Source organism: Adiantum capillus-veneris, chromosome 5 (assembly GCF_014529385.1).
Source record: "Adiantum capillus-veneris isolate H3 chromosome 5, ASM1452938v2, whole genome shotgun sequence".
Classification (NCBI taxonomy): domain Eukaryota; kingdom Viridiplantae; phylum Streptophyta; class Polypodiopsida; order Polypodiales; family Pteridaceae; genus Adiantum; species Adiantum capillus-veneris.
In genome coordinates, this window is record NC_140935.1 from 27,877,129 (window position 1) to 27,903,807 (window position 26,679).

The 26,679-nt window shown below is 44.0% G+C and overlaps 1 protein-coding gene across 2 annotated transcripts; it reads right to left on the reverse strand.

Annotated features, from left to right (window-relative positions):
* Window positions 1-1,396: 1,396 nt before the first annotated feature.
* LOC147457059 (kinesin-like protein KIN-7A) lies at window positions 1,397-25,838 on the reverse strand. 2 transcript variants are annotated; one of them, XM_086512085.1, is made up of 15 exons: window positions 24,908-25,832; window positions 6,149-6,238; window positions 5,879-5,979; window positions 5,648-5,761; window positions 5,184-5,265; window positions 5,020-5,087; window positions 4,873-4,935; window positions 4,644-4,768; window positions 4,340-4,544; window positions 3,952-4,089; window positions 3,755-3,859; window positions 2,911-3,589; window positions 2,744-2,835; window positions 2,355-2,668; window positions 1,397-1,915 (listed from the first exon to the last, which is right to left on the reverse strand). In XM_086512085.1, exons 1-15 carry the CDS (start codon window positions 25,233-25,235, stop codon window positions 1,579-1,581), a joined length of 2,841 nt encoding a protein of 946 aa, XP_086368211.1. In that variant the 5' UTR covers window positions 25,236-25,832; the 3' UTR covers window positions 1,397-1,578. The 2 variants fall into 2 exon arrangements, with proteins under 2 accessions (XP_086368211.1, XP_086368210.1); XM_086512084.1 differs by having other exon boundaries at window positions 2,744-3,589; window positions 24,908-25,838.
* Window positions 25,839-26,679: the final 841 nt, after the last annotated feature.

Below are 26,679 nucleotides of genomic sequence, written 5' to 3' on the forward strand. Positions count from 1 at the left end.
CAGAAACCTCATCTATATACATACCAAATAGAGTAGGAGACAATGCACATTCACTCTAATAGTGGAGTAAACTAAATCAGATATCCCCTCTGGAGTGCGTACATATCCCACCACTAATCGGTATAGAGCCATAATCCCCCAAATCAATTCAATGGGCACTCCCATCTCATGTAGTCTATGCATGAATTTGGCTCTAGGCACCATGTCAAATGCTTTGTGGAAATCCACAAAGCTACAATAAATCAGTCTCCCATGTTCCCTACCCTCCCCAATGATGGCTCTGAGCGCACAAAATTCTTGAAACGGGGGGGGGGAGATGGCATAAATTGGAAGCATTTATTTTCTTTTTACTATAAGACCGCACCTGAAAAACTACAACAAAACTTCGGTTATTGGGCCCTCGGAAATGTATGCCACCGGTCCCTCAGCAAGGGGATCTGGGGCCCAAATTAGGCTGCATAGAGCGGCTTTGATCTCCGTCGCCCAATTGCTCAGTAAACTAGAGTGAACCAAGGTAGTGTATACCTACCATGCCCAATTGAGCACCAGTATACAACAGCGTGATGGTGGAAACCATGAGGTCTCGGGTTCAATTGTTTCATGAAGCAAGGGCAATGAACTAGGGATGCCTTTTTTTCCCCCTAGTTCTAGCAATTGGACGGCGGAGATAAAAGCCACACGGGGTCCTACAGATTGACCTGCTGTAATGGTGGCTGGTGGCAGAGAATCAAAACACCCTTCTTTTTTCAAGGTTGAAATGATTTTGCTCATGTCATGTCCTCCAAATGGCATAATATCAAATGGAGGATGTCAAACCCAGGATACCTCCATTTCTGTGGATATGTCTTGCTCTTTTCTGAATGTTGTGACAGTAGATCGATGTTGAATAATTCGGGTTAAGTTATCCTGTTCATTACTAACCAGGGAATCAAGCTTTGTCATGTGGGTCATGTTGGACTGCCTCAGCTTAAATGGGCTTTACCTCAATGGGGCAGATTGTTGGTAATGTCCATCTACAACTCATTGACAGAGCTAGACATATTTCTGCGCGATAGGTTATGTGTACATCAGAAAATTTTCCCCAACTGACGCATGGCAATCGAGTCCAACTACAAGCAAAAGAAAACCAAGTTTACATTTTATTAGCTCAGTCCACAGAGGAGAGAGAGAGAGAGAGAGAGGAGGAGGAGAAATTTTAACGTCGTAGAAAGAGACCTATTGGACGAGTCTTGAACTCCAGACCTGATACTCCAGACCTGATACTCCAGAGAGTGAGAGAGAGCTTCCTGTGGCATTAGATACAGACTGACGACAAACGGAAATTCGGCACCGCAATGAAGGCTCTGTGACAAGCAAAAAACCCAAAGGTAGAATTCTGTAACATCTGCACATGAGAAGCCGAAGCAAGCTGATTCCTTCAACCCTCCAATTATGCCAAAATACATGTAGAAAGCGTTTTTACGGGACATAATGTTGTAATGATACATTGAGAGGTAATCCAGGCATTGTGGGCAGTCCATGTTGATGGAGCCCCGTGGGATAATACACTCACTTTCAGACTAAGCATAATGTGTTGTGTTAGGTGTTTCCTAGACCAAAGAGAGTTGCAATGGGACTCCATCGGAACCGCGTCCTCTCGTTGCTTGCTGGGGAGAGGCTAAGCTGGAACATTTCCTTTGATACGGGCCCACTTCGATTCCACAACGCAATGATATTTGCCACAAGCTCTGCACTCATTTGTACATGCACCTCATCCGCATGGTTTGTCCACACCATGTTAGCTAGTCTTACTCTCCTTTGTTTCGCATTCAATGGAATACCCCATTGTCTATAAATTTCTTCTCTTTCTGATGCAGTGAGCCTTGTGTTTAGATGCTTCACAATAGACTCCCTCTCCCTCCGCACAGCCCGCATGCTGTGAAAAAAAGCAACCAATTAATTAAGTAGATATAGTAACTGCTCAGTCACAGAACAATACCGGCCATGAGAGAGAGAGAGATTCCATTATTGTCCTCTAAGGTCAAATATGACCAAAAGAAACAGATCATGTGGTCTGTGCGAAACTTATAAGTGACTCCATGTTGAAGATTTGTGGAAATGAGCATCGCGATTGAGAGTCAACAATGTGGTTGAGAGAGGAATGTATGTATGGAGAGCTGATGGGGCTGAAAATGTGGTGAAAGCAAGCTCTAGTGTGATCAAAAGCTGAGCACTCAAGTAGGGTGTGAACTCGCGAACTTGCTGAGAGAGAGAGAGAGAGAGAGTCGTTGGAGGAGACAAACAAGACTGCCTTTCCATTTCAATTTTTGAGTCCCTTGACAGGCAAAAAGGCAACCCCAGATTTCAAACATTACCTGGATGCAGGACTGGAAATCTGCTCGCCTCGCAAATGCGACTTGTTAGAGTTTGCCATACCATTGTGCTCTTTCAGCCACATAAGCCTTCGAAGCTCTACTTCCATGTAGATTGCATCCGCGGGATCGCCATGAAACAAAAGGTAGAATTGAGATCTGTGAATGATGGACACATGGCAAATGTCCCACAACTGAAAAATTGCCTTTCGCTTCTCAGAAAACTCTGATTTCCATCTTTCAGGTGAGGTTGGAGTAGACGTTACAATACCAGCAGCATCCTCATCTGTATTTCCATTTCTCTCTAGCTCAAGAACCTTCATGGCCAAAGATTAAGGTTAAATTCAAGAGCACTTTCAAACGAAGGTAATCACAATTTTTTCCGACCTTACCCGGTGAACAAGGAGCTGTTTTTGGTATTGCAGCTTAGAGATCCTTTCTTTCATTTCGGTCACGTAGGCATAAACGCTTCTAATACTTTCCTCTGCAAGAAAATAAGTTTTAATTAAGGTCAATTTCACATTTGTTGTCATTTGAGAGTTTAAACTGCTGCATTCACCTGCTTGAGCTGGCGTAGTCGCATAATCACAAGCCTGGCCAAGATCCATAATACCAGAATCTCCAATATTGCTGTGAATTACTTTGTTGTGGTGTGGAGATGCTAATGCAGGCAATTGAAAGTCCGGTGTATCGATTTGCATTTGTGTTAGCATCTTCTCAATGGTATCAGCATCACCAACTTTGTTGAGATCTTTGGAGGCTGCTCTTTGAATGTCCTCTTTGAGCGAGAAAACATTGTCTGACAAACCCTTTGTTGAAGCTCCGGTTGTTCTAGACTCGTAGATTTCATTGATTTCTAACTGAAGCTTTGCCACACTCATGGCAGCTTCCTGATTCATGTCAGTTTGTGTCAGGCACAAGCATTCAACCTCCTTTTGAACAGCTTCCAAGGCCCGGTTTGCATCCTGTGCCAGCTCATTTTGGAGATGCTCTAGCTTGTAAATTTCATCAAGTAGAATAGCAGATGCCGAAGTCACTAGCTTTGAAGGAACGTGTGCTTTGATCTCATTCCATGGTTGTTGCACAGTACCATTCCTACTCTTTAAGTCACTGGAGCTTCTCCACAGATCACCACTTTTATGATAACCATTTGCCTCAATGTGCAACTTTCCATTTGCAGCATAGCCATTAATCAAACTTGGCAGAGGAACTTGCGCAGCGTCAACCACTTTCGGATCCTGCACAATTATCAATGAAATCATGATTATAAAGGCATGCATCTACAAGTAGAACATGTTCTTTCCATACATTCATAAGACCATGAGGCTTGAGCCACTCTTTTGTGAACTGTCAAAACTCGATTAAATTTTACTCACTCGAGTAAAGCCAAAATCAATCCTTACTTGTACCATAGCTTGCTCTGCGTCCTGCACTTGTTTTCGAAAGCTTACTAATTCGGACTCCGCTGAATCTCGCTGTTTGATAGCTTTGCCCATCTCTTCTTGCATCTAGACATTATGTGTCTAAAGAGATGATTATTCTCAAGAATGTAGCCTGAGGATTTCAGCTTAACTTGCTAGACTGGCCCAAGAAAGCTTACCCTTTCGATCTGCAAATCTTTTTCTTGTAATAAAGCATCATATGAGTTCTGGGATGACATCGAGGACCGTCGTAGCTGAGCTTCAAGTAATGCTACCTCTTTCTTTAACTGCTTGATCAAATCCTTGTCTGAGATCACCTGGGAAGTGGAGAGTATTCTTAAGATTACAATTTGACTGTACATGGAAGAAAGACTTCCAACTTTACTGTTTCAACAATTTCTATTGACAAATCGCATAGAAACTAACACAACCATAGTCCATTGTCAATAAATTCCACCTTGTCATGTTGCCCAAAGACTTTTGAACTAAGCAAACAAGCTTTATGTTGGACTAACTATTCACTTGACGAAAAAGCATTTCAAACCAAAAGAATACATAGCAACTCACCACATTCACTTGTGCTCTATTTGTCACTTCTTTGGCATAAGATGCAAAAAAGAGTGTGTTCCGTGTTTGCTCCAAATGTTTGTTTGACGAGCTCATTGTGCAGATGATTGCAGTGCGTGCATTGCCACCAAGCGCATTTCTTAAAATACGGGTCAATTTCGATTCTCTGTAGGGTACATGCGCTGCTTTCGACCTGTTAGGGTCACTGCGGTCCAGAATATTGCAAACAGTGTTTTCATTACATAAACAAATTCTAAATGCTTCTCTCTACTAAAACACTAATGAGGCACCCACATGCACCAACCTGAGTTTGCGGATCACCGTGCTCAGTGTCAAGAGGCTACGATTAATATAGCAGCCTTCCTTTAGTGTAGTCCCTTCTGAATGTGTAAATGAAACACGTTCACTTCCTGCAAGGTCAACAAAGTTCTGTACAGAAGCTTTAACAGCCATCACAGAGGCACTAGAATCGCAAAATGAATTAAGCTCCTCATGAGTGTACATAACCTTTCACATCAAGTAGGCAAACTCACCAAAACAGCGATCAAAGATTTGACTGGGCCTTCTGCCATTGCCCGCGGTGAACTTTCAATAGTCTGCTTACAGAAGCTTTGTAAACACTAGCTCTTACTTATCCCACAATAGGACCACTCAATGTCACACATATAACTGTGCCTTACCAGCCTAATGATCTGATGAGACCTTGAACTGATGTCATTTAAGGCTGTTTCCCCAGTTTGCCTACGAGCTGGAAAAAATTATGCAATGGTTGGCCAACTTTTCGGAGTCATCAGCTTGATTGAAAGTTGAAACCAGGAGGCAAACCAAGGCTACAAAATTTTACCTTCACAAACTTCCAACAGCCTTAGAAGATGATTTTTATCTTTAACAATTTCTTCTCGTAGCTTTTCGATGACCGTACCTCTCTAGATAACCACAAAAAACGGCTCAGATAAACCTTGCTAACCCAGGAGGCATACGACACAAGGCTCATTGCACCCATATGAGATTATCCACTTAAACACTTTTAACGGTATAGAAGAGCAATAAAATGATCCTATGAGGACACTCAGAACATCTCATAGCTTTAGAGTCAGGAGAGGTTGAAATCCAGCAAAGAACAGCAGTTGATTCAAGGCAAGCCCAAGTAAATAATCCTACAAAGGATCAAACAGACAGACCTATTCCAATACACACTATATTTCTCTCTGACATGGACCGATAGCAACTGATGGCCTGCAAGGAGAGCACAGCAGCACATATGTGCTGAGTTTCTTGAAAAGGGTAGTAGCAGATCCAATTAGTTACCTCTCGGTCATCCATTATTCGAAGCGGACCACTTTCCGGCTTGAGAAGATCACTGAGGACCTCATTATAAATCTCCATTGCAGAAAATTTTAGCAGGAAAATGTGATGATCATGCTGAAAAAAATCCCAACGCCGACCTCTTTAATTCTCATACATAGTGAAAGCACTCCCAATTCTCTCCTAGTGAAAAAGACATGATTGCAATTAGAAAAGACAGGAATCAACGTGTACCTGCTTAATGTGATTAAAAATATCATCTGCAGCATATTCAGTTATACCCTTCATGGTGTATGTCTTACCACTGGAGGTTTGTCCATAAGCAAATATGGTGGCTGCCAAATAACCAGGATAATAAATTAAAGCTTTATGCTAATCTTTGGGGGCTCATTAAGCACAAGCACAAGAACCAAGGCATGTTTAATTAAGTCTTCTTAAGGAGCCTTTTATTTATGATGGAGCAAAAGCCTTGTTTTACTTGAGTTCAATAATCCAGCTGCTTACCATTTTTTCCTGTCAAAGCCGAAAGGGCCACATCTCTGGCGCCTCTTTCATACACCTCTTGTGTTGTTCTTTCAGCTTTAAAAACCTGATCTGTGCAGACAGAAGTATGCCACCCTAAGAAAGCTAGAATTGCAATTTAAAAATTCAAGAGATGAAAACACGAAGGCCGTGGAAAACACAAACCAACCAAGAAACTTAATAATTCACAGGGAAACAAGAGAAAATGAATAAATGGAGAGAGAAATTGACCGAACAATGAAGTTGCTACCAAAATAGGATATCACATATTGAAATGTAGTTTAAAATACTTCTTCGTTAAAAACATAGATTCCACTCTCTAGAAGGTCACAGACGTGCCACAGCCATAAAAATTAGAAGTCCTTTTAACCGGAGACGACGCTGAACACCTCATCCAGTCTCCAAATACATGTTCTTTAGCTTCAATCTCTAAATAACTAGGAAGATACACAATTAGTTAAATTGGTTATTATCGCAATATCCTCTCCTCGCAGCAAAGCATTTGATTTCAAGCATTGGCAAAGGCAAAGTCTTACGACACCTCACTGTTCTGTTGCCGACAATTATTTGCAGTTATCTATCTATACTAAGTGGTTGAAGGCCTCATAGCAGTTTTTTACCTCTCCCTTTTTGGTAGAAGCTGCAAGTAAAGGGACACTCCTACTAGAGTGTTCAATATAAGTAAAATTCACCAGAAAACTTTCTCATCCACTCTAGAGATTCAAATCAAATTAAGGGGTAGATGTAGACTGACTGGTCTCACATGTCATCAGACTTCTTACCACAAAAAATACCCATATCATTTGAAAGAAATTATCATAGTCTCACATTATATACTTAGAACTTCCAATAGAATCCCCCCTCCATAAGCCCTGCAAAATCAGCATGAATATAATCAAGAATACAAGAGGCACAAAAAGTGGTCTCCTTTGGAAAGCGTCCTTGTGTGTTTTCCCCACGCTAAGCATAAACTTGAAGAGGCTTGCAAAGCTTGGGCAAGCCGTATCCTTGGAAACACGGTGTTGTAAAGTAGCAATAGAAACATGACCAAACCAAGTGCAAAAGAACACTCTCATCATCTATGATAAGTGCTTTTCTTAAAGAGAATAATTGATGCACATGTGACTCATGTGGTCGCAAACTAAAAGAGGAAGGCTGTTTATGGGACAAACCACCTTCTTGATAACCATAAGCCACAACAAACAGGTTCTCATATCAGTCATTTCAATGACATCATCATCAAAATAGAGTCTTAAAAACTTTATAAATTGCTTTCGAAATGGAGAAGAGTTTTGCTGCTGATCACTTATGCATATGAACCACATGCAAAGTAGAATGATGAAGAGATAGGCCAAGAGCTCTCCATGTTGTGATAAGTTCGAGACATGTGAGAGGGTGCCCCATTGTCCCTTATTCACTTCTGTTGAGAGAAGTCTCACTAATAGAGAGAGAGGGAGAAATGAAATGAAATGAAATGTTATATTAACGTCTTCAAAAGGCCAAAATGACCTATGAGACCAATCTGTTACAAAATGGTGAATGTAACACTATGTCTGGGTACAAAAGAACTAGATACTACTACTAAAATCCATCTTCTTTAGTCTTTTCTTTGCCTTTCCCTTTGTAAAATTCATTTCTCTTGAAGACGGCTATTCTTTCCATAAAGTGTGCTCTCAAAGGGTGCTTGGAATCTTTGTAGTAGTGGACACTTTGTTGGTTTAAATTTAATCAAAAATTTACTCTTTCCTATAACTTCCCTTTATTTTAGTAACAAGAGCATTGTTTTGCTTGTTCTATTAAGGCATTTGTCATTTAAGAGAGAAATATGTTGGGTTAAAGGTCTAAATAACCCCTTTTTGTACATTTTTATACTTTGTCCAGGTTCAATACACATTTTTTTAAAGTCACTTATAATAAAAGTGGGAAAACCCAAAACCTCACTTGTTGAGTTTTCCCCAAAAATGTGAGCTCTCTCTCTCTCTCTCCCTGCTTCGATCCCTAGCGCTTCCTCTTTGCTGCACTCCGCCTCTCGCTTCTTGCCCCAATCCTGCACTACATCGCGACACGCACCTACCGGTACCTTCTGCTTCGCTCTTTCAACTGGTATCAGAGCCCTAGGGTTTCAAAACAGCCCTGTGCAGTCTGCTGGATAGCGAGTTAAAATTGCTCTCCCGCGAACAATTTCGCTTCCATCGCGAAGCCCCTTGCTTCCGGAGTCGAAAAGGTCATCAAAACTGCCAAAACAGCACAAAACAGGCTGTTTTTAGGTCAAAACAGGTGATTTACAGATTATAACAGGTCAAAACAACAATACGCAGGTGTACCAAAGTTGTGGGATCACATGTATTGATGTTTGTCACGACAAATTGAGTGAAAAGCTGAGTACAGGTGCTTGAAATTACACTTTTCAGCTGAAATTTCAGATTTGGACAGTTTCACATAAAGAAATTGTGATCTATCGTATGCAAAGTCTTGTGGTTGCTCCTATTTGCTGAAATTTTCAGCCTATTGCATCTCTCTTGTATACACACTTGTGGTTGAATTAAAATGGCTTCTTCCTCTTCCGCATCTGACACTAAAAGTTTGATGGAAATCAAACGGTTCGATGGTCAAGGCTTCGACCTCTGGCAAGAACGCATGCAAGGTATCCTTTTCTTAAAGGATTGGGAAGATGCATTGGAAGAGAATAAGCCGCCAGGTTTGTCTGACGAAGAATGGGCCAGGTTGAATAAGAAGGCTATGGCCTACATCAAAATGGCTATCAATGAAGGACATCAAGCGTTTGGATTCTACTTATGCAATATGGCAAAAGCTAAAGTCCAATTATGAAAACACCACGCCTGTGAACCAGGTGCATTTGATGCGAAAGTTGGTGAATATGCAGCTTGATGACTCGAAGTCAACTTCTGAGCATTTGAGTGCTTTTACAGGTGTGTTGAGTCAGTTGCAAGACAGTGGGCTTCAGCAATTCGATGATAAGCTGAAAGCTATTTTCTTACTTATGACATTGCCGGATACTTGGGAAACCTTGGTTGTCTCTTTGAGCAACAGCCCCACCCTCACGTATGACGGTGTGAGAGGGTCTATTCTCAATGAAGAGACTAGACGCAAGTCTAGTGGGGAAGGTGGCAGTTCTGCCTACAATACAAGAGGTAGAAATCAAAAGCGTGATGCGGACAACAGGACTCAAAATAGAAGTAAGAGCAAGAAAAAGGATAAGGATGTCACTTGTTATCAATGTGGCAGAAAGGGTCACAAGAAACCCGATTGCAGGTATTTCAAGAAAGAGCAAGAAAGGAAGAAGGAAACGCAAGATAAGAAAAAGAAAGGGGAAAAATCAGCAGGTGATTTCTCCAGGGATGCTAAGAATGCAAATGTATCCTCTAGTCCTCTAGTGTAGTCATTGAGGAGTTGTCAGACGTTGAGGAAATCTTGGTTGCGGCTTCATGCCCCTCAGATTTGGTGATAGCTAATGCAGAAGACATGCTTATCTCGAAGAAAGATGTCATTGATACATTGCTCAGTGCTAATGATGGCCTATCCCAATCATGGATAGTGGATTCTGGTGCTTCATTTCATGTGACTCCATCTTTGGAGTGTTTTGCTACATATGCTGCAGGCAATTATGGCAAGGCGTACCTTGGTGATAATTTTGCTTGCAATATTGAGGGAATGGGTACTATGCGTTTGGCTCTTAACAATGGTCAAGAGCTTGTGTTGAATGATGTCAGGTTTGTACCAGGCATTAAGAAAAGTTTGCTATCTGTTGGCCAGTTAGATGCACATGGTTATACTACCATCTTTGCTGGGGGTTCATGGAAGTTGCTTAACGGCTCTATGCTTGTTGCAAAAGGGTCTAAAAGAGGTACTTTGTACTATCTTCGATGCAAAGCTTTGCCTGGCAAGTTTCTTGTTGTTGCTGAAGTTGCTTCACACACGGAATTGTGGCATAAGAGACTTGGCCATATGAGCCAAAAGGGTATTGATGTGCTTTCCTCTCTGAAGAGAGTTGATGTAAAAGGCAAAAACTTGGATTTTTGTAACAATTGTCTTTATGAAAAGCAAAAGAAATCTTCTTATTACTCTGGTGTCTCTCGCAAAGCTAATCCTCTTGATCTTATTCACTCCGATGTATGCACTATGCATGTTAAGTCTTTTGGTGGTGCATTGTATTTTGTTACATTCATTGATGACTGTACTAGGAAAGGATGGGTGCATTTGTTGAAAAGTAAGAGTGAGACTTTTAATGCTTTTAAGAAGTTTCATGCTTTTGTCACTATGCAAAAGGGTACTAAGCTTAAATGTCTCAGATCTGATAACGGAGGAGAGTATGTATCTGTTGAATTTCAACGTTTTTGTGATGAAAATGGGATTAAAAGGGAGTTGACAGCCCCTTATAATCCGTCTTCTAATGGTGTGGCTGAAAGGTATAATCGTACTTTATGCGAGAGAGTGCGTTGCATGTTGTCCACCGCTAATCTTTCCCAAGAGTTTTTGGGGGGAGGCATTGAAAACTGCAATTCATATTTGCAATCGCTCTCCTAATAGTACGCTGAAAAATGACATTCCAGAGGAGGTTTGGTCGGGCAAACCTGCCTCTTATGATCATTTGAGAGTATTTGGCTGCGAAGCTTTTGTTCATGTACGCAATGACTTGAGAACAAAGCTTGATATGAAGTCCATTAAAGGATTCTTCCTAGGTTATGGAGAAGAAGGTGAAATGGGCTATAGAGTGTGGTTACCACAGTTTAGAAAGGTAATACGCAGTCGAGATGTAGTGTTCAATGAGGCAAAATTGCTTAAGAATGCTACAAAATCTGATGCTGACAAGAAAACAGTCAGATTACAGCCTTCCGTGCCACCCATTGATGTTGAAAAAGAGCCTCATGATGCATTACCGCAAGCTGAAATTGATAATCGGCCGATTAATTTTGAGCAGAAGAGGTAGGACATGATTTTGATGCTCCTAATGAGGATGAACAGCCACCTGAATTGGCTGAAAATGATTTTCAGTAGCATGATAGAGCTGAAAATGAGTTGCCTTATGATGTAGAACCGTTGCCTGAGAATGTAGATCATTGGGTACGTAGGTCAACTCGTTTGAGAAGGCAACCGCAGAGATTCAACCCCTCTTTGGATCATGTAATGTTGACAGATGAGGGTGAACCTCTTACATATAAAGAGGCCAAATCATGTGAGTCAAGCAGTAAGTGGGAGCTTGCGATACAAGAGGAAATGAAATCCTTGTATGCAAATGATACTTGGGATCTTGTGCCATTGCCTAAAGGGAGAAAGGCTCTTCCTAACAAATGGGTATACAAGATTAAGTTAGTGGATGAAAAACTCAAGTACAAAGCAAGATTGGTTGCAAAAGGATATGAACAGAAAGAAGGAATTGATTTTCAAGAAATCTTTTCTTCTGTTGTAAAGCTTACAACTATACGTGTCCTTTTTGCTCTCGTTGCGGTGCTTGATTTGGAATTGAATCAAATGGATGTAAAGACAGCGTTTTTGCATGGTGACATTGAAGAGGACATATACAAGAAACAACCTGAAGGTTTTGTAGTTCCTACACGTGAGAAAATTGTATGCAAACTAAAAAGGGCTCTGTATGGTTTGAGACAATCATCACGACAGTGGTATAAGAAGTTTGACACTTTTATGTTGTCTCAAGGCTTTAAACGCAGCCATGCAGATCATTGTTTGTATACGAAAAGGGATGAAGATGGTAGTCCCATCATACTTGTTCTCTATGTTGATGACATGCTGCTTGCCGGGAAACATAAGACTAGTCTTGATGCTCTGAAACGTAAGCTAAACTCAGCATTTGCTATGAAGGATTTGGGTGATGCAGAGCATATTTTGGCCATGCGTATTAAAAGAGAGAGAAAGCTGAAATTGCTGTTTTTATCTCAAGAACGGTACATTGCAAAAGTACTTGACAGGTTTAATATGGCTGATGCTAAGCCTCTTGGAGTACCTTTATCTCCATACACTAAGCTTAGCAAAGCAGATTGCCCAAAGGATGATGTGGCATTGAAAGCAATGTAGGGAATCCCATATGCGTCAGCTTGTGGTTCTCTTATGTATGCTATGGTTGTCACAAAGTGATGACGTGGCTATTGGTAGCAGAAACCCTAATTTCTGCCAGAAAACCCTAATTTCCTGCAAACCCTAAAATCTGCCAGAAATCCTAATTTTCAGCAAACCCTAATTCCTGGAAACCCTAACCCTAGGGCAGCAGGAGAGAATTCCGGAAAATGCGCTGGCCTGCTGACGTGGCAGTACGGCAGTCCCGAAAATTGCGCTGGCTGTTTTTGCTTTTCTCTACCCGGGGCCGAGAGAGAGAGAGAGAGAGAGAGAGAGAGAGAGAGAGAGAGAGAGAAAAAGTTGATTGCTTTTATTTTTACTTTCATTGAGAGAGAAAAGAGGAAAATTGCTTTTGCTTTCAAGCTTTTGGGGCTCTGCTTTTGGGCATCCCTTGTAACTTTAAATAAGTGGTTTGGGCATTCACTTCTCAGAGCATCTGGACGTAGAGTCTGAGAGTGAATCCCGACCCACTCTCTTGTACTTTGAACTGATTAATTCAAAAAGAAATACCGAAAGGGGCGCCAGTCTTTGGGGCCAATATCTCTAGGCACGGAACTCTGCCGGGCCAGTGCAAATCTATTGTGAACTGTGAATTCTTTTGAAGTGGTTATTTGTTGCTGTCACGATTGATTCTTGATTTGGAGTGTCCAAGTCTGTTATAGTGGTATCAGAGCACGGCCGATTTCTCTTCTATGGGAAATCCGATCCCCAATTTTTTTTCCCGCGGCACCTATGGCTTCACGCAAGGATCAGTCGACTCCCTCTACATCTGGAGACGCGGGCAGAGATCACAACAAAGATTCAGACAAAGAGTATAGCCCGTCTCGGCCTACTCAGGTGGAGCAAAGAGAGATGAAGCGTCGTCAATTGATCAGCGATGCAACAAAGATGATGCTCAGTTTTGCAAAGGATCCGAAATTGGCAAAATATATGAGCGAGACTTCTTTTCATGAAGTGCATGCACAATGGCAGAAATCCACTACACCACCCCTGAAACCCGCTCTCAAGAAACCTTCTGATCACAAACAGTACTCAGAGAAGGAATTACAAGAGGTGGTATTGCTCAGCTTTTTGACGCGCAAAAGAAAGCCAAAAAGCATGGCAAAAAGCAGAAGAAAAGCACTGACTTCCCGGGATATTTGGGTCGTCAGTCGACATTTAACAAGGCAAAGAAACAGAAGAAGCGTGTTAGATTTGAAGGAGTACCCAGTTCTTCTTCTGACAGTTCTTCTAGCTCTTCAGATTCGAGCGAAGAAGACAAAAAAGGTAAAAAGCGAAGCAAGAAACAAAGCTTCGGAAAGGGCAAGAAAAAGGCAAAGAAGGCTAAATCTCGCCAGAGCCTGCCAATTCTACTGAGGACTCGTCTACAGACAGCTCAGATTCTCATGATGGAAACTTCTATGCGAACCAGAAGAATTTTTACAAAGCCAACCAGTATGACTTTCTCGAAGATAAAAGCAAGAAAGTTCGAGAGTTTAAGGAAGGTGGCCACTCGATCAAGTTTGATACTTTTTTCAGGATATTCAGATGCTTCGAAGGCTTTGTCTTTTATACAGCAGTTTGACATTGCTTTCGTGGGAGGACGCTATTCAGAGCACTCCAAGATTCGGAGAGCTACCTCTTACCTTAAGGGGAATGCTCTACTTGGTGGTCCACGCTTCTTTTAAACAAGACTGCGCCAGTTAAATGGCTGAAATTTAAAAAGCCTTTTATTTCTTCTTGGTTGACGCAAGAATATGAACGAGATATACGAGCTGCTTGGAACCATCTTCGGATGACCAAGAAAGATATAATCAATGCTTACTGTGAAAGATTCTCGAGCTCTTTTCTACCCGCCTCTTCATTCAAGAAGATCTCGTTCAGAGAACAGATTGAGCGGTTTACCTTGGGTCTACCTACAGGGATCCGAGATCACTGCTTGGAACAGAAGTCAGCTTCTATTCAGGAGTTGATGAGTCATGCGAAGCAGGGCTTTGCCATTCACTCTGGCAATCTGACCTACCCCACAGATGAGGCCATGACACAACAAGCCGAACAGACTTCTGGGAATGAAAGTAGAAAGAAAAAGAGCAACCCAGAGAAAAAGGATGCACGACCCAAGCTTACTCCTGAGGAGAGAGCTCGCTTCATCAAAGAGGGGAAGTGCTTTGGATGCGGGGAACAGGGACATATCTCCGCGAAGTGCCCTAAAAAGGCACACAAAGAATAGAATGATAAAGACGACGACAGGCCTGAGAGTTCGAGAGCAGTTGAGGAACGTGGCAGAAAAGGCAGATAGAAAAGCAAAACTGGTACCACATGGCGTGGGATCTGCACCGAATCTAATGAATGAAAGTACAAACTTTGCCGCTTTTGGGGCAAAGTGAAGGATCAGGAAGCTCTTTTTAAGGAGCCAAGGCCAACTTCTTTTCACTTGGAATTGGCGGCTCGATTTGGAATTATGCTCGACAGACTGACACCACAGGCGAAGGTAGTTCGACTGGCGCCCGGACTGGATGTTGCCATTACACCGAGCATTGGCAAACTTCGTTTGCAATGACAGGGGTGTTCAGGGCACGCGAGTGACGTTCTACTCAGGATCCCTTGGTACCACAAGAACTACGCCGTGGTTGACTACCGGGCCGAGAAAGCGACTTTGATAAATGAAGGGCTCAGAGAATTGTACTTGATGAACTTCAGTTTCTTTACTCATTCTTTTGGGGAGAGAACTCAACGATGGATAAAGGTTGAATATGTTTTGACCTGATCAAAAGAACGCCAAGATTTTTCTCCACACTCATGCCGATTGCTTTTTAGAGGGCCTGAAGATCAGACCATTGACCTGATACCTGGAAGCACGCCACCGAACCGGCCACCTTACCGTGTGAGCCAAGTACAGAATGAAAAGATTATGAACCCAGTGAAAGACCTCTTGGAAAAGGGTCTTGTCCAGCATAGTACTACACCGTATTGCTCTCCACTGTTGTTGGATTTGAAGAAAGACGGATCTTGGAGAATGTGCATCGAGTATAGAGCTCTCAACAAAATCACCAAGAATGAGGCAGAACACAGAGATCATTTGCTTCAGAGATACACTTTTTGGGACACTTTGTCTCAGCCGCAGGAGTGCAAGTGGATTCGGCCAAGATAGAGACTATACGTGATAGGCCCGAGAATGTGTTCGTACTACAGGCAGTTCATACGAAAGTTTGCAGAGGTTGCTTCCCCTTTGCATATCTTGATACAGAAAGGAGTCCCTTTCTCGTGGGGATCCACAAAGGTGACTGCCTTTCAGACATTGGACAAGAAATTGACTACGGGACCAGATTTGACTTTGCCGGACTTGCAGAAGTCATTTGAAGTATATTGTGATGCTTGTGGTCATAGTTTGGGTGCGGTCTTGATGCAAGAAGGCCATGTCATTGCTTACGAGAGCTGATTGTTCTCTTGGCCGGAGATGACAGCACAGATTTATAAGAAAGAGCTTTTGGCCGTTATCCGTACTCTTACTCAGTGGCGGCATTACCTACTCGGAGCGGATTTTACTGTCTTTACAGACCATCAGAGTTTGCGCTGCTTCTTGTCAAAGAAGCAGCTTTCGGAAAAGCAGATGCGGTGGGCGAACATCTTGTCACAGTTTCACTTCCAGATTGTCCATGTGCAGGGACAGACGAATGTGGTGGCAGATGCTTTGTCTCGGAAGCCGTTGGTTCTGGCTTTTTCCGCGATACATCAGCGGAGCTTCGAGGATATGGTCGACCAATATGCCACAGATACAGATTTTGCAAATATTTTCACACGGATACGGGATGGGGAGACAATAGCAGGATACTCCCTTCGGGAAGGCTACTTGATGAGAAAACCATGTTGTGCGTTACACAGCCGTTGAGGGAAAGGTTATGACTGAATGCCACTGTCCACCTTTTTACGGGTCACCGCGGCATTGCAATTTGCTACCACCATGAAAGGGGTAGAGAGATACTTCTTTTGGCCAAGACTCAAAAAGTATGTGGAAGAGTTTGTGCGCAATATGCCAGAAGGTCAAGTTTGACAGGCATAAGGCACAGGGATTGTTACAGCCTTTACCCATACCCACCCACCCCTGGGAAAGTACTGCAATGGATTTCATTTTTTGATCTCCCGAGAACACAGAATGATCACGACGATTTTCCGATTACATGGCACATCTGAGACAATTGTCTCCGACAGAGACCCCAGATTTATGAGTTTGTTTTGGAAGGTAATTTGGGAGAACATTGGCACGCGGTTGCAGTTCTCCTCATCGTTCCACTTGCAGACTATGTCACAAAGTGATGATGTGGCTACCGGCAGCAAAAACCCTAATTTCTGCAAGAAATTGAACTGATTAATTCAAAAAGAAATACTGAAAGGGGCGCCAGTCTTTGGGGCCAATATCTCTAGGCACGGAAATCCACCAGGCCAATGCAAATTTATTGTGATCTGTGAATTGTTTTGAAGTGGTTATTTGGTGCTGTCGCAATTGATTCTTCACTTGTAGTGTCCAAGTCTATTACAATGGTTGCCACTCGTCCCGACATTGCTTATGCAGTGGGAGTTGTTAGTCGATACATGTCGACTCCTGGCAAAGCGCATTAGGAAGCTGTCAAATGCATTCTGAGATATTTGAAAGGTACACAATCAAAGTGTATTTGTTATGGAAAAAGTGACTTGAAGTTGCAGGGATATTGTGATGCAGACATAGCAGGTGACATGGATACCATGAAATCTACCATTGGATATGTATTTGCCACTGTTGGTGGTGCAGTCTCTTGCTGTTCTAGGTTGCAAAAAATTGTGGCATTGAGTGCCACAGAGGCTTCAAAAGAGGCCATTTGGTTGGGCAGACTTGCAAAAGAACTTGGCATGCCTGCTCATACACCCGTGTTGGGTTGTGATAGCCAGAGTGCTGTCTATTTAGCCAAAAATGCCATGTTTCATGCGCGTACCAAACACATAGATGTGCGGTACCACTTCATACGACAGGTATTGAAGGATGGTCTAGTCACCTTGACTAAGATCCATACACAGGATAACCCTGCAGATGTTCTCACCAAGAGTCTTGCTAAGGCTCAACATGAGCATTGCATACAGCTGGTGGGAGTTGGTTAACTTAAAGGCGTCATTCATGCCTTTAAGTGGAAGGTTGTTGGGTTAAAGGCCTAAATAACCCCTTTTTGTACATTTTTATACTTTGTGAACCTTGACACATTTTTTTAAAGTCACTTATAATAAAAGTGGGAAAACCCAAAACCTCACTTATTGAGTTTTCTCCAAAAACGTGAGCTCTCTCTCTCTCTCCCTGCTTCGATCCCTAGCGCTTCCTCTCTGCTGCACTCCACCTCCTGCTTCTTGCCCCAATCCTGCACTACATCGCGACGCGCACCTACCGGTACCTTCTGCTTCGCGCTTTCAAAATAATTGTTCGTTAGGGGGAAAGGGAGCTTAGAGAGTCACAATGTCAAAAAAGCTCGAAAGATGCTAGAAACTTACTGAGTAGCTTGTGCACCGGATTGATCACTTGGGAGCCACATTCCTCCAATTGTCTCTTAATCCACGAGAATTCCCCAAAACTTCTCAGAAATCTAGTCAGTCTCGGAAAAGTAGTAAGCTCATCCCATTCCTTCTCAAGCTTTGTGAGACTGGTGGAAGGGATCAACGTGAAATGTTTCAAGACCGGAATCTCAAAATGTCTTGTTACCATGATTTTCTATAATGTTATTTTCCATGCTAGAACCACTGTTCCACGTTGACGACATTTCAATAGTAAATTTTAATAGCGCTGCTGAGAAGCAACGAAAAAATGATGCTCGCATCGTGATATTGAAAGCAAGAGCAAGCTTTGGGGGGGGGGGGGGGGGGGGGGGGGAATGCACCTGCTGTCAACAAAACTCAATAGAGTAGGAGGGTGCCTCTAAAGTCAAGAAGCCTCCGAAGGGCTAAAAAACGCAGCAACAAAGAGGCTGCAAAATTTTTAAAAACATATCTAGCATTTATTGGCACGCATCACAGTCTTACGTGTTTTTAGGCACAGAGAATAGCGTAGGCCACCAAATCCAAATCATCATGATCAATCGTGCCGAAGTGTCAATTAAAAAATGACCACCTACTAAGCTTGCCAGGTGCTGCAGAATTGAAATGGTGAAGATCTAGACTTTACACTTCCACAAATCTTTACTTCTTTCCTTGCTTGCTTGCATGCTACTTAGCACGAATGATGGTTCTTTCAATCAATGATCTCCCCAAGGGTCCGTTGTGCACGCAGCCTATGATAAAGGTCTCTGCACTCATCATCATACCAGATGTTTTGTGGCATAGTCCCTTGGGGGGGGGGGGGAGAACGGCATGTGTGGGTGGCATACAAGAAAGAGCTAATGGCCGATGTTTGAAGGACAAATATCATGTGGGAGGTGAGCATAGGTAGTGGCGTAGTGGGTCGGAGTAACAGGAGTCCCTTCTCGACCTCTGCCAAGTACAAGGGGGATAGCTCATGTGTGAAATGAATCGTGGTGTGTGGGGGGCGGGTCGTGGATTGTGGAGAGTGTGGCGTCTCCAGTGAGGGAGAGTGCAAGATAGGTGTGGTCGGCTCCAATAGGTATGGGCGAGATGATGAAAGAGGTTAGCAAGTGGGTGGCCTCTTTAGATCCCATGATGTAATCCACGGTACTCCCCGCCCCCTCCCCCAGGCTGTAACTCCATGTGCATGTCAGCCCTCCTAAAGTGGGCCACTCGGCCATCCCGTTATAAATAACGAGACGGTGCTGAGAGCCTAATCTGAGCAAATGATGGCCGTACTTTGTGATGCGGGTTTGATGAATCTTTTTTGGTAGCCTCCTCCTGTGTGGCGTGTAGTGCCACCGGGTCCTTTGTGTCATATGTCTCACATTGGTCACAACATGTACTAGCATTGAAATCTCCCATAAAGAAGACTTCTCCCAGTGTAGAGTACTCCATAATCTCATCTGACAAGCATGTGTATAGGGATGGTCTCTCCTCCCCATCTCTCTCTGCCTCTGTAGTAGCAAATTTGGAGCCCGAGGGGGGGAAGTAGCAGAGGGCAATGTAGATAATAATAATGTCCCATGATAGCTCAAAGCGAATCCAAACGTAACCGGCCTGCGAGTCCCATGCAACAATCTGTATCTTGCTCTAGAGTTCTTGCCTAAAGAGTATAGCTACCCCTCCCGACCCTCATGTAGTGTGTTGGCGAGTACTCCCTCGATATGAGGACTCCCACTAAAAGCCATGAATCCTTGGTAGGCTCCGCTCTGGGCTCTCATGTGTCTCTGTCAAGAGAATGAGGTCCCGTCCTCTCATCACCTCCTCAAGCCTCTCTGGGTGCGTCCATAGATCCCCGTTGCAGTTCCAAACCACAATGTGGATCTCCTCATGTGTCTCATAGGCCGCGAGACCCTATCCAACGGTCTTGCCATCAATGATGACCCTAACATCTCAGTGAACCGCCTTCTTCCCTCCTTTGCGAGCTTTTTTTACTCTAGGCATGCATGCACGGAGATGTTCTTTCCTCAGGTCGTCGTCAAGGTAGATAGGAGGGCCCTCTAGCCCTCTCAAGATGGCCCTACTCCTCGGAGGCAAATTGGAGGATGAGGGCTCTTTTCTGTAGGTCTTTGCCAGCTCTCCAAGCTTTGGAAAAGGGTAGCTCCTCTTCTTCCTTGTACCCGAGTTTCATGCATAGGGCTTTTCCAACGCTCTCGGGCTTGTCGCATCTTCTCTTCCTCAATGGTCGTGTGTATAATGAGCGCCTCATCTTTTGGGCTTCAGCTCTCACCTCTTTTTTTATATTATTCTTGACTACTTCGACCCATCCTTCCTTGGTGGCCTCCAATTTGTCTTCGATGCTTGCCGTGAGAGCTTTGGTGATCTCGTCCTTGAGGGCTTCCTTGGCTTCCGCTTTGACCTCTCCTTCTTCGGGGATGAGGAATGCGATAGAAGCACGGAGGAGTTTGATTCGCTCCTTCAACTCTTCCTTTTCTTTCTTCCATTCCTCCTCCTCCACCTCCTCTCTCTTATCCTCCCACTGCTTCTTCTCCTTCTTCCATGCTTCCTTCTCCTTGGCAAAACTCTCCATTCCTTTCTCGAGCTTCAGAAGCTGGTTGATGATGGTGGTGATGGAGGCATCTACTATCTTCTTGTTATTTTTCATTTTGTCATCCAGTTTGCTCATCTCCTTCCCAACTTCTTCCTTCGTCTTGGCCATCTTTCCTGTGTTCCTCTCTCAATATCACGGTCGATCGGGGAGATGTCAAGGCAATGGGGATGGGAGGGGAGATGTGAAGACACAGCCGGTGCCATGGTGTGTGTGTGTGCACGCATTGCGTGCATAATTGTGTATTTGTTACACTTACACCACTTTGCTACTTCACACGTCTAGAGCATACATGTACGGCTAGTGTGTTGGCCACCCTTTGCATATGCATCTAGACTGCACTGTCCGGCCGCCCACCTTGTCCGGGCGCCCTCATTTATTCCATATATATTTCTTTTCTTGTTGGGTCGTGGGGGATTTTTTTAGGCATTGCCCTACCTCCCCTTGGGCACCTATTTATAGGGCCAGGGGGGTACCCACTTCCACACTATCCGGTTATTGTGTATTGGGTCTTCTCATGGTAGTCATGGGGGGTTGATCGTCCCCTCTTCACCACTCATAGCGTCTCTCTCTCTCTCTCTCTCTCTCTCTCTCTCTCTCTCTCTCTCTCTCTCTCTCTCTCTCTCTCTCTCTCTCTCTGTGTGTGTGTGTGTGTGCCGCACACGCGCACTCACATGGTATCAGTTGCTAGTTGAGTCCAAGGCGCATACTCTGCATCAGGTACTCCTCCCAAGAAGCTAGCGCTAGCACTTCTGCACCTTTTCATCGCAAAACTTGCGCAATTCAGCCTAGCATTTTTGGGAACCTGCAGCATTTTTGCAGATCAGACAAGCATTTCAGCTTCTGCCATCTGTGATCAGCTTTCCCCTCTCTTGGCGCCCCCCTCCCTGTAGAAAAACGCACCACCCAGCTTCAGATCAGCCCTGCGTTTTCCAAGGCCAGATCTGTGTTTTTCTGGCAGTCTTGCGTTTATGCCTGCTGCTGCGTTTTCAGCAAAACGTTGAGCATTGGCATCAAAGGGAGTCTCCAGATCTTGCCTACGACACACGGCACTTGCATCCAGTGCATTGCCTGTCAAATTCCTCTTCAGATCTACAGATTTCATCCATATACACCTGCTGTTTTCTTTGTTTTCAGCCCACTTAGGGTTGCTACAATGATTCCCCGCCCTCCCTACACCCTCTGCACCACTCCCAACCATGCCGAGAGCGTACAAGCACGCTGAAATTCACTGGACAGCAGCGTTTTCTACACCTCGCAGTTGCGTTTTTGGGTGGACAGCAACCTCTTGGCTTGTGTTTTTTACAAAGGATGAAGTTACTTCCTGCCAAGACACCATCCGTGGTGATCCGTGCGGTCTCTCAGTGACTGCTCAGTACACGGTATCTTCGACATCGGCTTGATCATTTACGGGCATACGATCCTTGGGAGATCCATTCATTCCAGCTATCATTCGGCGGTCGCGCACTCTAGAGGGGGTGGTGACTTGTGGTTTGCTATGGACACACCTATGTACTCATCAAAGGAGTTCACACGAGATATGGCCATGCTCATGGCATATGGGATTCCGACATTCCGAAAGAAGACACCACCATCTTGGGTGGACAGACGCTTACCACTTGACCTCAACATGTTAGATCACTTGCTTACACACGAGCATCTACATGGACTTAGGGAGATGAACTTGGATCTCTTCTTGGACAGGTTCATTGCTTGGATCTACAGACGGGAGTGGGACTTCAGTGCTTTGGACTCTCTTGGAGAGTTTACCCGCAAGATGCGGAAGATCAAGCATCACTACACGACTACATTCGGAGTCACCCGGAGCTTGGCTTGGATGGTAGTGCAATTGCTCTTCTACACTCCTGATCATTTGGATTGCTACATAGAGAGTTGCTTACACTCACCCTCAACAAACTTATCTCCTGACCTGGGCAGTAGGCCACTCCTAGCTCATTCACATTGAGAGCCACACCGAGATGCGGTTTGGTGGCGTTGTTGGTGCGGAATATGTTTTGGTTGATATCGAGGGATTGGAGGCAGGAGATACTGGCAAGCTAGCGCAGACATATTGGTCTGGCCTTTCTCCTTCTCAGAGGATCTTCATAGCGCAGACTGCTCAGCCTGCCTTCCCTACTTCATACAGGATGATTACGGTGCAGACAGCTTGGTCTGACCACACCTCTTCTCAAAGGCCCTTCACAGCGCAGTCTGTCTGGCTTTCCCCTCATGTTGGATTACCCTACCTACTGACAGGACACCATCCCGTGGTGGTCTGTGCGGTCTCTCGGTGACTGCTACAGCTTACGGTAGCTTCTACAGTGTAGACTGCTTAGTCTGGCTTTCCTTGATTCGAAGGACGTTTACGGCGCAGATTGCTACATCTGGCCTTTCATCTTCGGCTTCATACGGTTTGTTCAGCATCAGGTGCTAAGAGGGGGTGTTAGACTTACACCATAGCTGCTTCACAGGCAAAGGGCATACATGTACGGCGAACAGACTCACAAAGGTGCCAGAACACTTCCTAAGCTAACTGAACCCTTGTCATGAAGTAGCTTGTCCACATGCACATAGGGTTAAATGTGCACGTGACATCCAACTAGAGGGGCACTACCATACGTGCAAAGGGGAGAGAAAGATGCGCGAGAACAAATCATTGCGCTGCATGAGAAAAGGGAGAAGGCAAGCTTTCCATTAAAGCTATGATCACCTGCACCCCCTACTCACACACACTGTGGAGCACAATAACTCAAAATCAATCTCCAGCCTCAGAAATGGGCGCCCCCTCTTGGGATGAGCTTCTGGAGAGTTTTGACTTGCAGGTTGCTCTCCTACTACCATGTGTCCAGTACAAATGACCCAAAAGCAATAGCTCAATAACTAGGCTTCGATTGTCCACTCTCTCTGAGACTCCAAACTCGCTGTGAATGATGACTCCAATCAACCTTACCACGAGGCTCCTCTTGGGGCTGATTCGGGTAAGCCTCTAGCTTCTACTTTTGACTGAAAAATCTTCGTCCCTGAAATCTGTAGACTTAGCTCTTCCTTTATGCATCCAAACCAGTGAAAAACAGATTTTGAGAGGGAGTTTTTCTATGGTGTTCGCATCCCAACGACCCTATGAGATCCTGTATGGTTGCAGGTCGTCGGCTGATCCTTCTGATCCAAAAACACAAGCAACTTCTTGCTTTAGATTAGGAAAATCAGCCCATAATCATAGCAAAATGTAGATCCAATAGGCTCTTTTGCAAAGGGATGGAGGCTAGCCAAATTCCCCTCCAAGGGTGATACCAGTCAGGCTGGAGGAAGGGGGACCCCTTGGCTGAAATGCAAGCAGGCTGAGAATCAACACGGGCTGCAAAATGCTGGGCTACGGAGAGGGTAGAGCGCTCCCAACTGTTGGCCTCTCCTTTTACTAGTCCTCCTACAACTTAAGTGAGAAACGATCCCTGGGGCTCCCTTTATACTGGTTTTGGCACCTTGAGTTTACAAACCGCTGACATTCTGCCTAGCCTGACTTTAGCTGCTGACTGATTGTCCCTAACTTTTGCCCCACTGTGCCTGTAATATAATTTGCATCCAATCGGTAAGATCTCTATATTAGGAGGCAGTCATCATGCAAAGCCATACGACAATGTGTCTAAAAAAGGCAATTCATCCTCCAAGACAAACACCAACGGAAGGTACCATGATGACTCTTAACATGTGTCACTGATCATACCAACCTCCCCATTGCATCATCACGATGGCCTAAAACCAAACAGCGGAGAAAATTACAGTCCTTGACAACCTAAACTGCTTAACTGCCTCTAAAGTCTATCCAGTCAAAGGATCCAAAATGAAAGAGGCGGTTCACATTCGATCATGTAGATCTGGAATCCATACGGCAGCATCGATGACCCCTTTGGGCCGCGGAAAATAGGAGCTCATCTCTGAATACTGCATTTAAAAAAATAAAATGCCAAAGGGTTCCATCCCTCAACAATGCTTCTAAAGATCTCCAAGGGTTCTTAAGCATAAAAGTAAAAGTAGTCAGGGAGCCATATGGACAAGGGAAGGGGGTGTCTGATGGAGAAGCAAAGTCAACATAATACTCAAAGCCTCCCTTTGCCAAGGCATTATCTCATCTAGGGATGGCCCCTTCTATTCCCCCTTGATCAAATGTGAAGACTCCAAAGGTCATGATGAGCGAGCAGGCTTGCAACCACCCACACCCGCTAATTGAATCCCCCTTATTGTAGAATCTAGTGCTAATAAACTCACCTCAAGATCATATTTGGCAATTAGCAAGGATAGCAAAGTCTTTGAAGTAAACAGTTGAAAATTTCTGTTCTATTTGACTTAAGTAAGGAGAAAGTTTGAGAATCAAAAGTTAAAACCAAGAATCTTAGGGCCAAAGCCCTACCATTCAGATATTAAACCTGGAAAGCCTATGTGGTGCTGTATAAAAACACACTTATCAAAAGCTTATTGCTATATATGAAAGACTCTACTTGTATTCAGAAGGCCAAAAATGACAGAGATGTTACCATGGTAAGTTTGCTTACCAAAAACATAAGACTGAGGAAAATTGGATCGATCAGAGCGAGAGTAAAGACAAGCCACAGTTTCATCATCTGGGCACTCCCAGATTGAGTAGTGGTCATTGGCGATTTCTTTGCTGCTCAGAGGCCTCAATCGGACGGTGACATAAATCTTCTCGTCCTTGGCAGTTCCTTTCCTATCTGTGCAAATTACCTCGGAGTCCATAGCTTGGTATCTCCCCGTGTCATCAGAAGAATCTCTGCACATGCATGCTGAGTCATTGGTTGTTTCCACTTCCATAGAAGACCCATCAGAAGTTAGGGTAGAGTCACAAACAGACAGCTCTGACATTGCCTAGCTTCCTGTGCTTTCACAATTACAGAATCATGGCGGCCTCAGAGAGATTTTAGACTTCACCGGCCTGGTCGATCATTCTGACAAGCAAAGATCCAATGCAGCTCCTACATTGCTCGTTTCCTTCTGTTACTTAGGACAAGACAGCTCGGCAAACCAGAATCGTTGGCGCCTTGCATTGCCGTTCCTAAGTTACCTTCAACTGCAGGAGCTTGCAAATGAGCTACCGATACTGTCAACTTGAGAGTAGGCCCCTTTCTTCTTTTGAAAGGTATCTTCTTCAGATTTGAGCTAAAAGGTAGTGCTAGCGAAGATGGAGAAAAAGCGTCTGTTAAAGGGGTGTAACGGTGTAACCGTGTGTGTGTGTGTGTGTGTGAGAGAGAGAGAGAGAGAGAAGAGGGGGGGGAGCGGGAGAGAGCGCCCTGATGAAAAATGTGTTTTGTCACGGGTATGTCGGGGGCGTTGTCTCAGGGACTCGGCAGAGCGTGCGCCGTGACTGTGAGGCTGATTGCGAGGGAAAGCGCGCATCTATTATGACCCATCCACGGCTCGAATTTGGTGTGTGTGTGTGTGTGTGTGTGAGAGAGAGAGAGAGAGAGAGAGAGAGAGAGGCGTATCTAAATGACTCTCTGCTCCTCACTCTTCACGCAAGTATAGGAGAAAGGCAACTGTGGAGTAGGCAGCACAACTCCCTAGTCCCTACAAAGTTACTAGTAAAGCAAGTGGGTGAATGGATCCCTCGGCAGCTCAGCTCTTTGAGTAAACCACACAACTGAAACAGAGAAGCCAACATTTTATTCCTTCTCGGATGCACCAATTTCCAAATGCTCCTCATTTAGGAGTCTGAACACAACATATGTCTTTTCTTCTTGCTCAAAGTTCATCATGACTAGTACGGCAGGCCACGGCGGCGCCAGCGCTCGAAAAAAACCTAGGTTTAGTGTAATCTCACCTACAAATTTTGAAATTTACCTCAAAGTTTTATATTTAAAGGTGAGAAAACCTGTAAAATTTTGAAAAAATTAGTCTAATTTGGTGTATAAACCTTCAGATTTTGCCAATTTACCTTTGTTGTTACACATACGTAGGTTTGCTAAGTTTTTGGAAAAATGTTTTTTTCGAGCACTAGCCTTCGCGGAGTCTCTCTCTCTCTCTCTCTCTCTCTCTCTCTCTCTCTCTCTGCACGTTGAGCATCGCCTATGACTTCCGATTGCAAGAGAATCTGCTCCCACCATGTGGCCAAGGGGGAATTGGAATCCCTCCCAGCTTTATTAATAGTATAGATAAGCACATTCCAATTCCAATCACACACATTTGAAAAAATTCTAGTTATAATTGGATAGATATCCTAGTTTGTGGTGTAAATTTCTCCATTATAAAAAGTTTCAATCGTCTTTCATTGGACCTTAACTTATAATCCCCACAAATCTTTGAAAATTTG

Bases quoted from the DNA above. Each gene is read 5' to 3' on its own strand.
- LOC147457059 (XM_086512084.1), bottom strand. From the start codon at position 25,235: ATGTCAGAGCTGTCTGTTTGTGACTCTACCCTAACTTCTGATGGGTCT. The intron at 5,762-5,878 runs GTACACGTTGAT...GATTTTTTTCAG, and splicing joins TTTTTAATCACATTAAGCAG to CATGATCATCACATTTTCCT. The intron at 3,860-3,951 runs GTAAGCTTTCTT...CATAATGTCTAG, and splicing joins AAGATTTGCAGATCGAAAGG to ATGCAAGAAGAGATGGGCAA.